A 13,085-nucleotide genomic window follows, 5' to 3' on the forward strand; every position below is an offset into this window, starting at 1 on the left:
TGCAAGTTCCACTTCCTTAGAAGCAACCACATCTCGTATCCAATGATATCTTCTCTGGATGTGTTTCGACTTCGAATGAAATGTAGAATTCTTCCCGAGACAAATAGCGCTTTGACTATCACAAAGCAACTCATACTTTTCTTGCTTGAAACCGATCTCTTCACAGAAGTTCTTCATCCACAACAACTCTTTACAAGCTTCAGTTGCAGCAATGAACTCTGCCTCAGTGGTAGATAATGCAACACACTTTTGCAACCTTGACTGCCATGCCACAGCTCCACCCGCAAATGTTACCAAGTAACCTGAAGTAGACTTGCTAGAATCAACATCTCCAGACATGTCAGAATCAGTGAAACTGACCAGCAAAGGCTTCTTAACCCCGAAAGTAATCTTCAGATCAGAAGTCCCTCTGAGATATCTCAAAATCCACTTCACAACATTCCAATGTTCTCTCCCCGGATTGGAGATAAACCTGCTGACAACTCCAACGGCGTAGGCTAAATCCGGTCTTGTACAGACCATGGCATACATCAAACTACCCACTGCAGAAGCATATGGAACCTTCGCCATATCTTCCTTCTCCTCATATGTCTTTGGACTCTGTTGACTGCTCAGTCTTAAGTGTGGTGCAAGCGGAGTACTCAACACTTTAGACTTGTCCATGTGAAACCTTTTAAGTACCTTTTCAATGTACTTCTCCTGAGACAAGTGAATCAGCTTCTCACCTCTGTCTCTAGCAATTCTCATACCGAGAATCTGTTTCGCTGGACCCAAATCTTTCATGGCAAAGGACTTCCCGAGTTGCTCTTTTAGCTCCTTAATTCTTTCCATGTTCCTTCCCACAATCAACATGTCATCGACATACAGAAACAAGATGATAAAGTCATCATCACCAAACACCTTCACAAAAACACAATGGTCTGAATCAGTCTCTGCATAACCATGCTCCCCCATAACAGACTTGAACTTCATGTACCACTATCTCGGTGCTTGCTTCAATCCATAAAGGCTTTTCTTCAAGCGGCAAACCAAATTTTCCTTGCCCTCTTTAACATAGCCTTCCGGTTGTTCCATGTAGATCTCTTCCTCCAAATCACCATGAAGGAAAGCAGTCTTCACATCCATTTGCTCAACCTCTAGATCAAGGCTCGCTGCCAATCCAAGAACAACCCGAATGGATGACATCTTCACAACAGGAGAAAAGATCTCATCATATTCAATCCCCTTCTTCTGGCTGTAACCTTTCACAACCAATCTAGCCTTGTATCTGGGTGGCTTATTTCCATCTTCATGCTTAATTCTGTACACCCACATATTAAGCAAAGCCTTCTTGCCCTTAGGCAATTCCACCAACTCAAAAGTGTGATTCTCTTCAAAAGAATTCATCTCCTCATCCATGGCTCCAAACCACAGATCCTTGTGTTCATCCTCCAAAGCTTCATAATAGCTTTCAGGCTTTCCCCCATCAGTAAGTAAAACATACTCATCCATGCCTCTTCTCTCCTTTCTCTCTTTTGTGTCCAGAGTCTTCTTGAGTACTCTTCTTTCTTTCTTGTATTATGTCTAACTGTTCAAACTAGGTTAAGATACTTTATGTATGTGTCTCACTAACCCTAATAACCTCCAAGGCCCAATACTAATCTCATGGACTAATATCAATAGCCCATCACCAAGTTTGGTTATCACCAACCAAACCCATTGGATTTCCTCCATCTAGAAGGAACCCAACACCACTTGCATAAAAACAGACAAACAAGTGACAACACATCAAACAAAATATAATTATTGATTATTTATCAAATCAAAAGTTACATACCTTTACTCTCTTCTCTCACAATTATGGATAAAGGTTGAAGAAGTATAAGTAACTTCTTACCGTAAGTGAATTCAAGCTAATCTTTTCATTTAATTGTTAAGTAGGGTTTTGTTATTACAATGGGATAGTTCGGTAACCTATTCACAAAACAAATTAAAATTAAAAATCCCAAAACAAATTTTCAGCTTCTCTAAACCTAAAGAATTTATCTCTTCAAAAATGCTTCCGTCCATATATCCATCGAAGCTTCCAATTCTGAATCGCGTACTTCCATAGCGGTTCCAAACGTCTTATAAACCGAATTGCGATCCCATGTGGATTCCAAGCAATTTCTATTCTGTTTCATGTTTCGCTTCGGAAGCACAAAACGCATGACAACGGACGATTCCATGCTACGTAGAAATTAACTAATCCCCTAGACTATATTTGCGAAATGATTTTGCCACATGTCTTTTTTACAATCAATTTCACAAAACAAATATGACATGACTACGAAAATTGATGACATGTCTTATAGTTTAATGTGACATAGACAATTGCATTTAATGTTAATTTATATTTTTGGTAAGCTTTTTAAAATATGGTATTAACTCATATATTACATTTATGTCAATTTATATTTTTGGAATGTTTTATAGAATATGAGAATAACTCATAATTCATCATTAAAATAAATATATTCAAATATGGCATTATAAATTTCAAAATATAATTTAATTATATATTTTTAAATTATACAATTTTATTACTAAAATTTTCAAAAACGTATACAATTTTTTTAGAAAATTATAAAAATTTAATCGTAAAATCATTATTTTCTTATATATCTACAAATTTTATAAATATTGTTTAATTTTAATTTTTGGTAATTATGCAACTTTTAAAAATTTATTTAATATATTTAATTAAAATAAATAGATAGAAAAATGTATTTAAGATTATAATTTCAAATATATACATGCATATTCTTAAATATAATTTTATGTTTAATTAAATCAAATTTATATTAAAATATTGATACGAAAAAAGAAAATTTACAATATTAATTAAATTTTATTTTAAAATATAATTTATATTTATCTGTTAAAATATTTAAAAAAATTTTACTGCACATGGTGCAGAAAGACACCTAGTATCTTATAATTCTTTTATCTATAGTAAGAAAAAAATAGAATTATATCTTTAAATTATAAGAATATTTTTGGAAAATAATTATAATAATACATTCTCATAAATTATTTTTCATCAGTTCTTTGTTTTTGTCCTTTTTCTTTGTTTAAAAACCACATTTTTGCTGGAAATCCAAACATTGTAAATAGTCTCTTTCAGCGTGAAAATCCAAGTAGCGGTAGTTACAGCCGCAACTTCTTTACCCAGGGCCAGCTTAACGTTGGTTTGTTTTTGTCTTATATTTACGTTATATATATACAGACATTAATTTACATATATAAAATATATTTTTAGAAATGGATGTCTATAAAATAGAAATTTATTTTAAATGTTTTATTGCAATGGGTCAGCTCTAATTGCACCTTCCATCATCATGCTTGCAACTTGCTAAAATAAGGAGTTCCATTTATCTTATAGTTTTTTAATACTATAATTCTTGATTTTTGTTGTTGTTGCTGGAACTGCAAGGCATGCATCTGAAAAGATCAAGAAAACAAATTATGAAAAAATTTAAATAAGAAAAACAACCTAGAATTAATAAATCAAGCTAATTAAAATTTTTAGCGATCAAAGCTTCCCGGCAACGGTATCAAATTTGATGCTTGCTCAAATTACCATAGCGCAACTTTACTCTTTCAAATAAGAGATTCAATTATGTATTTAGGGATTGTATCCACAAAGAGCGAGGACACACAATAGATTTAAAGCAGTCAAAGCTTAAGGTAGACAATAAATTATAAAGCAGTAAATAAACATAAAGCAAGGTGAACAAGGTAGTTGTTCGGTTAATTAAGGTTGTAAACAATAAAAGAAAATAGCTAGATGTAAGGTTCAAGTAATCATGATTATAATGATATAGAATGCTTAAGGTATGCAGATGACAATCCTAGAACTCGATGTCTAATGCATAAGATGTCCAGGTTTCGCTGCGAATCAAATTTATTGACTAAGTCAAGTATCTCAGCTTTCACTTGTTGATACGGATAAAGCGTCGATCGATGCTATTGACTTAGCGTCGATCGATGCTATCTTAGACAAGCATTAACGAGTTGATCGATATGTTCACTAGTGTTAACCAAATCAGATGTCACATTTTTATAGTAATCCTAGCTCAAGAGAATCTATTCTGGTACAGAACCTACCGTCATAGTTGTGCACAATCCTAAGATCAAGGTTCTAGTTAGCTACATTAGAACACAAACATTAATAGCAATTCTTTTGAAGGTTGTTTAATTATCACCTTAGCAATTTTATAGTTTTAGCTAATCCTTCATAATCCTAATAACCCTAAATCTAACAAAGAGAACTAATATAACATGATCAAGCAAAGCATGACAATAAACTGAATTGAATGCATAAATAGAATAGTAGAAAACAATGGAATTCCAATACAATGCTCTGAAGGAGTCTTGGATCTACTTTCCAAACTATTAAAAACCCTAAAACTGTATATTGTCAATAATAAAAAATAAGAAAGCGTGTGTTGCCCAATACAATGGCAGAGCACATAAATATTAGGTTAAAGTCGGCTAGGGGTATTCTTGTAATTGTGTAGAAATTGGGCTTTAAGTCGACTATGACCAAACCGGTCCGCTACGACGACAAATGGTGTTTGTCGACGAGGATTGACTTTGAATGTCAACTTTGGCTGGTTCTCTGAACAGCTACGAGTTTCTTCTATATTTATCTTCAAAATGCTCCATAATTACCACTTTGTTCCAAAATATACATGAACTCGTAAAGACTTTAAAAGTATTCTAAAACATAATAAATGGACTCTAAAACGCTGATAAAATCTATAGTATCAAGTATGTAGAATATGTGTGCCTTTATCAATGATATTCTTCTCCTTAACAACAATTTTTTTCATATTTAACTATTTTTCAGTGATTCCGAAATGCCTACTGATAAAAATATACTTATTTCACAAATCAATTCGGCTCAATTCTAAGGTAACTCATATATATCCTTTCACCTATTTTCGTTCGCTTAATTAATAATGAAAGTTACATTTTCCTAATACAATGATGAGATGGATTGATCCGTTTGCTCTTCACTAGTATCAAATTTCAGCTGTAGTTGCTTTCACATATCTAAACTATTAAAGCAGAAGTACAATTAGAGCTGAACCCTGATTTTTCCTTAATAATTACTAACTTGTGCCACTGGAATTAACGTTAAACCTAAAGTCTTAACTCATTAAGGTTGTTTTGGTCTTTTGCTTGCATTAACCTAATTTTTGTTATTTGATTGATTTAATTTTAACTTTTTTGGCGACAAAGATAACGAGTGATGAATGCCTGGGAAAATGACGAAGGTGTAAATTCCTCTTAGCGGTGTTATTCTGTTTATCAACGGACGGTGGAGAGCTCATCGGAGTTGCGTAGCACGAGGCAGAACGAAAAACCTTCCTGTATTATTTACCATCGAAGCTCCGTAGATCTCACAGTGTGATCATCTTTGTAACACTCCATGGCTTATACACTCATCTCTCACTCTTAATCTTCTTTCAATTGATTATTCTCTGTAGATATCTAAGATTTCATAGTGATTTTGCTTTTTTCAGTAAGAGGTTTATGCGTAAAGGACATTTGTATCCACCTGTGCCGTCTGAGGAAGGAGAAGTTCATGGAAAAGTTTGATTTTTTAATCATTTTAGGAAGGAGATGTTGTTGAGGGTAATGAATATGAGAGAGTGACAGTTGGTGTTGTATACGGTGTGTCTAAAATTCTCATCTCCATGAAACAATATTTCATGAGACTGATTCTAATGTTATTTTATTTGGATGTAGAGGACAATTCTGAGAAGATGGCTGTGAAAACATATAAATGGATCAATAACGATTATATCAAAGGAGAGTAAGATTTCCAGATTTGACCTTTTTGTTAACTCATAATTGGTAAGAAATGAATCTTGATTCTCGTGTTTGATCGTGGTGTGGTGTGTTTTGGATTTTTGTTTCTTTTGGTTAGGAGTGCATGAAGAAACTTATAGATATGTTCAAAGATATCATGGAGTCGAAGCGAAATCCTGGAGAGAAGGGAAGGTGTGACTTCAACCATGTCCTAACCGAAAAGCAAGCCAATGCTCCATCATTTTGAATAAAATCTGTGTTAAGAGGATGTTGTCATTTTCTCATTTAATTTATGAGTATAATAAAACCTAGAGAGTTATCTATTGTGGAGATCAGTGAAAAGAATAGTAATCATACGTTGTTTTGTGGGTTGTATTATTGTGTTATATAAGTTTTCTAGAGATTTTGGCATATATCTTGTGAATGGTTTGGTTGATGCCAATGCTTATGTTTTCTTTTTTTTAAGGATCAAAGTCTGATATACTTTGCTAAAATAATAAACTCAGAATTATTGACTAATCCCTCTTCTATTCTCATCAAACTTATTCCTACAATATAGACCGAGAAATTCTAAGAAACAAACAGAAGGTCAAAGAGTTTGCTAATGAGGCTTACGCTGAGAAGAAACTTTGTCAAGAGACAATGTAGATAGGAAGTGTGAGCTACACTGCTCTGTATAGAGATACCTTTGATTTTATTCTTTTTTGGTTTATTTTTTTCATGTTTATTTTTTAGTTAATCATAAAAAGAAATAGGAAAAGTTTAGATGAATGCACAAGACAAATATATTGTTAACATAAAAATTAAAAACAAATATTTACTTTGTTATTATATTATTAGTTATTATATCTGCGATATAAAGTATATTGAATTAAAAAAAATTAAGACTGCCTAACAAAATATTATATAATTAAAAAAAACCAAACGATATTCAGTTTCCCATTGTAATCTAAAAATATTCATGTACGGAATTTATTTATTTATATAAAAGTAAAATTAAATACCCGCACGGGTATGCGGGTCAAAATCTAGTTTTGTTTTAAAACCTTCGAACTTTATCAAAACAGCATATAAACTTAAATGACTTGATTAAAAGTAAGATACTTCATAAGACATGATGTAGTAATAAAAATTATTGGTAACCCGTTAGTAGAATATGGGTGTTCAATCTGGTAAAACTGAACCAATTGAAATTGAACCGAACTGAAATAGAAAAAGTTGTTTAGATTTGGTAATATCGAATAAACCAAATGAATATTACCTTTAAGAAACTGTAGTATGTGAGTAGGGTGGACACTTTACCCGATATCCGAAGCCGCATCCGAAGCCGATCTGAAAAACCCGAACCGAAATCCGAACGGAAGTAGCAAAATATCCGAACGGGTATTGAATTAAGAGAGATTGGATATATAACCTCGAATGGGTAATATCCGAACCTGAATGGATATCCGAAGATAACCGAACATATGTATAATTAACCTTATATTTTTAGTTTACAACTCTCATTTTATATAAAATATTTATATTGACACTACACATACTTTAAGTTCATATGATATACATACAATAATGAAGAAAATAATTTTCTACTCACTTAAAATGCATGGTAAACTTTTTATTTCAAGGATTAACAAAAAGTTACATCCAAAATTTAAAAAACAATAACCAAATTAATGTCTTTTTAGTTTCAAAATGTTATGTCCAAATCTATTAACCATTCAATCTATTACCAATAAAAAATTAGTCAAGTGAAAGTTATGTTTTTAAAAACAAGAAATTTGAGAAATGAAAATTTTAATATTTTTTTCAAAATATAAATATCTGAACCCGATCCAAAATTACCGAACCCGAACTAAAAATATCCGAACATGACCCGAAGTTCAGAAATACCCGAACGGGTTCTACACATCTATACCGAAATACCCAAAAATTCAAAATACCCGACCAGAACCTGAACGGATACCCGAACGCCCACCCCTATATGTGAATATGGTTCAGTTTATAGCCGATCAAACCAAACAAACCGAAGAAACCTATTAGCTAAAATATATTAGCATACTTATATTTAAATTTTATAATAAAATAAATAATATATACATAGTTCATTTTAAAAATATGATATTCATTTATAAAAAATGTTTTAATAATTTTTTTATTTATTGCAGTTGAAAAAATATTTTATTTTTGTCATTTTCATCAAATTAAATAAAATATATTTTTATTGGTATATATTTGTGTTGAAGTATAGTTATTAAATAATATTACTATTTTTTATTTTATTTTTTATAGTTAAATAAAACAGAAAATATTCTTTTTAAAAGTTAGAGTGTGCAATATATATATATTTATGTGTTAATAAATCTGATTTTTAATCATATAGACTAAAATTTGTTATAAAAAGTAAATATAGTTACGGTTTTGGTGTAAAACCAAATAAACCGAAAACAATTATTATATAAACCGGACCAAACTAAACCAAAGTAGATATGATATGAATATGATAGCTAATTTTTGTAAACCGAAATACCAAAAAAACTGAAATAACGAAACCAAAATCCGGATTGAACACGCTAGTACATATTAATACAGTGCTAAGAAAATAAATATCAGGCTAATCACCTTTTAAATCGATAGTTTTAACTATCCCTGCAACTTTTGTCCGGACCGAACGGGACGAACCAAAATTTTTGGTTTTCAGTTCGGTTTCAGTTTTGGATTTAGTTTAGTTCGGTACGATTTTGAAAAGTAATTCGGTTTTTGGTTCTGTTCGGTCCGCTTTTCGATTTTCAAAAAAAAATTTAAAAAAAAAATAAAAACCGAAAAATCCAAAAATAACCAAAAATAACTGAAAAACCGAACCTAATTTAACCAAAAAAAACCAAAAATATCTGAAATTAACCGAAATAACTGAATTTAACCAAAAATAGCCGATTTTGTTTTTGAAAAATTAGACCGGAATTAACCGAAAACCAAAAAAATGGTTATTTTCGAAAATAATTTTGAAAACCAAAATTAACCGATAACCGAACCGAACCGAAATTTAATTCGGTTAATTTCAGAATAGGTTTTAAAAATTTTGGTTAACCGAAAACCGACGATTCGGTTCGGTTTGGTTTCGGAAAACCGAAGTCGCGGGCTAGTTTTTACTGTTTGCCAACTTTTGTGAACTACTGAGCATGTTAACTCAAATATATTTTAATCATCGGTTTAACAAGTCAAAATAAAACGTAACATGTTTACTAAATCTGTATTGTTTGATCATTCTATGTAACTTGTTATTATCATGCTAAACAAAGTTTGAATCAATAGTAGCAAAGCAATTGAAAATTTAATTTGAAATCAAGATACATCACCTAATTGTTATTTATTTTAAGCAAGCACATAAATTTATGAAAGCTTATATCGAACTGAAAAAGTTTAAGGGATGATATGCATGTCCTATTGTATCAGCTCACCGGTTAACTTGAGCATCTGGACCAGTTATAATTTAAAAGGATGAACCCAATTGGTTCATTCGGGAACCACTTCCGGTTTTTTGTTGCTCCATTTGTCCAACCTTTTAGCAGATTCTTCCACCTAAAGCAAACATAATATCCAATCATTATTGAAGGGTCTCATATCAGTAAAATATAGATGCAAATACGCAGGAATACATAAACTTACCTCTTTTGTCCAGTCTGTTCGAAACGTGATCCATGCTAAAATAACCGTCTGTATAAGAGTTCCACATATCATTCCCGTCCATATACCCTATAACATCAACAAATTTAAACGCTATGATTAGTCTCATTAATAGTTCGAGTCATTGTACAAAAAATAGTTGAATGGTAAGTATTTGAATGTTGAAGTGAAAGGCAAGTGGATTATCTTGCCTTGGCATCGAACTTGAAGTAAAATCCAAAGAGAGCCCCAAGAGGAATTCCGATAATGTAGTAACATCCAACGTTAACTTTGGCCACAAACGTTTGCCAACCGCATCCAACCGCCACACCTTAAATAGAAATTTCTCACTTGTTTTAAGGAAAACAATTTTTTTACCCTGTTTTGGTCTGTGAAACTGTGGTGTTAATAAAAAGATTTTACCAGAAAGGACGGGTTGGATTCCATTGAGGACAAGCGTTAAAGCAAGAAGCGGGCAGAGATCAGAAACTGCAGCTGAAACTTCTTCACCTTCGGTGAAAGCATAGCTCAAGACGTCACGGAACGCCAAGATCACAATGGCTAAGATCACACATGTGATTAACGAATATATGTTGACGATGATAACAGAAAACGATGCTGATTTAGGGTTTCCAGCTCCCAATTCATTGCTCACTCTTACACTGAATTAACAACATCAATAACACCGGTATTTGTACAATCAAATTTAATTGGAAAAATAGAGATGAGAGCTCAGTGTGATTTAGCATTATTTAAGCTGGTGTAAAATGTAAGAGTTTTTTTTTTTTTTGCTAAAACGTTAATATCATATAAATATGAAAAAAGAGCTTACAAAGTTGTAATCCAAAAGACAACACTTCCAAAGCAAAAAAAAAAGGAAAAACAAGGAAGTATTACAGGGAGAATTAAAGAGTTTCAAGCACAAAAAAGGAAAAACTGAAGCCTTGGAAGTTTCAAGCACAAAGTTTCAAGCATAAAATGTAAGAGTTTCTATGGTTGTAGGGAAATAAATTGGATAAAGGCGTTCTCAATTCTATATAATTTAAAATTTGAGAGATCCTCATACCTTATCGCTGCGTTGAATCCAACAGATATCATAAACACCCATCCTGAAATCGTCATGCTGAAACACAAAAGAGCAAATTCTGTAATATCGTAACAAATGAAGAAAAATATAGTAATTTAAAAAATTGTAGCTTGTGTCGTCGTACAATATTAAACTATTTCAAGGTTTCACTTATATCGGTATACATCCAAACTCGATACAGTCTATTCTCCGTGGACCTTATTCTCCTAATTATTTACATTCTACCGGCGAATTTTCTATAACAATGATGTTTTGTTCGATATCTTTAAAACTAAAATTCTAAGAAATGAAAGAATCATATATATTTAAATGCTTACATATGAATTTTAAAAGTAAAATACTACTCATATACAAGTAGGAAACAAATGGAGAGGCATTGTGATGTGACTATATATTATGATAGTACCAGAAGAAGAGTCAAAAGTTGTTCGCCACTAACATAGCTTTCATAGCTACAATACAACCCTACAACAAAACTTCGTTTTGAACTTCTACACAAAGTTTTGTTCTGTGCTTTCCATATCGAATGACAATACTAAAAATGTAATCAAATGATTTTAGAAATCATTCCTCAAAAAAGTTTATAACCATACGTTTTCGAATCAAGAAAAAATAAAGTATGTATTTACTAAAATTATTTTGTCTTATTTAAGAGATGAAATAAATCATATATAAATGTGCAATTTGTCAATTTGTCTACTTGGACAAGAAAAAAGGAATATTATTGTTAATTTGTTTTTATGACAACATAATTGTCAATTTGTTTTAATAGGAAATCTTTTTATGTTATTCTCTATTAATAACTAAAGTACTGTGTATAAACTGTAAAAATAAAAAGTAGAATATGTAAATTAATAAAGTTAACGAAATTAACGAGTCAAATATTTGTTTAAGGAAACATATATTTTTAGAAAAGACTTACCAAATGGAGAGAGAATCAAGAGCTAGCTCCGGATTCTCGAGAAGTCCGGCGAGAAGAACGAGAATCTGAAAATACCAAGTCTCAAGGCATAGCATCACGGCGGAGGCGGCGGAGAGTTTGAAAAAACTCGGTAGCCCCGAGAACGCCTGCACACTAAACCCTCTCCACGTCTCACGACACCGATCACTCGTCACGATGTAAACAAACTGAGCCACCACAATAATCCACCACGAGAGGCTGAGCACCAGCGACGCTCCAAGAAGCCCCATGCCAAGCTTGTATATAGCGAGCCAGCTTAAGAGAAGGTGAACGAAGAGCGTGGCCGTTGAGATGTAAGCACTCGGAGCAACGATGCTTTGCGACTGTAGAAACTTTTGGATAGGGAAGTTAACGGCGTAGGCAAAGATTTGAGGGATAAGGCCGTATACGAAGATAGACGCGGCGGAAGCTATCTCCGGCGACTCTCCGAGGAAAAGCAAAATCGGTTTGGAGAAGACGTAGATTAACGTTAGGAGAACGCCGGTGAGAGTGAGCAACACGGTGGATCTCTGGAGATATATGCCAAGCATCTCGTATTTTCTACCTCCAAACGCTTGACCACATAACGTCTCCACCGCACTCCCCATTCCTAACTAACAAAATCCAAAAAAAAAAAAAAATCATCTCTAAAACACATAACACATGCAAGACAGAACATAAAGAGATATATAGATGAGGACATCTATCTTATGGAGTTTTGTTATACCATGAGACCGTATGCGAAGATTTGTATCCCGGTGTTTCCAAGTGAAGCGGCAGCGAGTTCTAGGTTTCCGAGATGGCCGGAGAATATTTGAGTGGACATGGACATGAGGTAGTTTATCATGTACACGATGACAGCAGGCGCAGCAAGTTTGAAGAGAAGCTTGGATTCAATCATTGTGGCCTTACGAAGGCGGTGAAACAACGGAGTTTCCACGTCGGAAAGCACTCTCTCTAGCTCGCCGTTGCTAGACTCCGTCGAAGGAGAAAGCGGCACCGTTCCATCAGACTGAGGGTGGAGAAGCGGTTGGTATACGCCATCGTTTTGAGATGCGGCCATGAAGAAGCTCTCTCTTATTTTTTGGGCGGTGTTCTGTTATTAGATTATCGCCTAAGGATGTGTGTGGTTTTGTGTATTCTTGTGTAGGTCTTTTGGAGGGTGGCGAGTGGCGGCTTCAAGACAATCTACAAATAGTTTTATGTAATCCACGTCATTTTTCTTCTACTTCATTATTATTTTTCTGAATTCCACTGTTTATTTCAAACTGAATAAAAACAGTATTTTAATTTCCCTTAAATCATATAGTTTGACTGAAGAAAGTCAACAACTAGTGTATCTTATTCTTATAATGAATCATTATTTATAAAAATGTCTAATATATGCTAATCTGTATAATATTATTTGAGAAGTCATTTTTCTAAGTGTCGCGCTCATGTTAACTCTCACGGTGATTGATTACTACGATATCCCTAATGAAATAAAAATATATATTTAAATATTATTTTTTTACTTTTTAAAATTTTCCAAATAAAAATATAAATAAAAAGGAAACA

General features: G+C 32.8%; 1 protein-coding gene and 1 long non-coding RNA gene across 2 annotated transcripts; one reads left to right on the forward strand and one right to left on the reverse strand.

Moving 5' to 3' along the window:
• The first annotated feature begins 5,031 nt into the window (after positions 1 to 5,031).
• LOC111214682 lies at positions 5,032 to 6,297 on the forward strand. Its single transcript, XR_002664036.2, has 4 exons — positions 5,032 to 5,448; positions 5,553 to 5,703; positions 5,779 to 5,845; positions 5,960 to 6,297. It is a non-coding gene; the product is annotated as an uncharacterized LOC111214682 (long non-coding RNA).
• Positions 6,298 to 9,147: 2,850 nt separating this feature from the next.
• On the reverse strand, positions 9,148 to 12,717 carry LOC106358310 (protein DETOXIFICATION 40). The gene is made up of 7 exons (XM_013798059.3): positions 12,256 to 12,717; positions 11,511 to 12,142; positions 10,568 to 10,624; positions 9,925 to 10,163; positions 9,714 to 9,832; positions 9,505 to 9,591; positions 9,148 to 9,417 (listed from the first exon to the last, which is right to left on the reverse strand). The coding sequence occupies exons 1-7, from the start codon at positions 12,589 to 12,591 to the stop codon at positions 9,352 to 9,354; spliced, it is 1,536 nt and encodes a 511-aa protein (XP_013653513.1). The 5' UTR covers positions 12,592 to 12,717; the 3' UTR covers positions 9,148 to 9,351.
• Positions 12,718 to 13,085: the final 368 nt, after the last annotated feature.

The sequence above is a fragment of the Brassica napus genome, chromosome A1 (genome assembly GCF_020379485.1).
Source record: "Brassica napus cultivar Da-Ae chromosome A1, Da-Ae, whole genome shotgun sequence".
NCBI lineage: Eukaryota > Viridiplantae > Streptophyta > Magnoliopsida > Brassicales > Brassicaceae > Brassica > Brassica napus.

Bases quoted from the DNA above. Each gene is read 5' to 3' on its own strand.
- LOC106358310 (XM_013798059.3), bottom strand. From the start codon at position 12,591: ATGGCCGCATCTCAAAACGATGGCGTATACCAACCGCTTCTCCACCCT. The intron at 10,164-10,567 runs GTATGAGGATCT...TTGTTAATTCAG, and splicing joins GGATTCAACGCAGCGATAAG to TGTAAGAGTGAGCAATGAAT. The intron at 9,833-9,924 runs GTAAAATCTTTT...TTTCTATTTAAG, and splicing joins AATCCAACCCGTCCTTTCTG to GTGTGGCGGTTGGATGCGGT.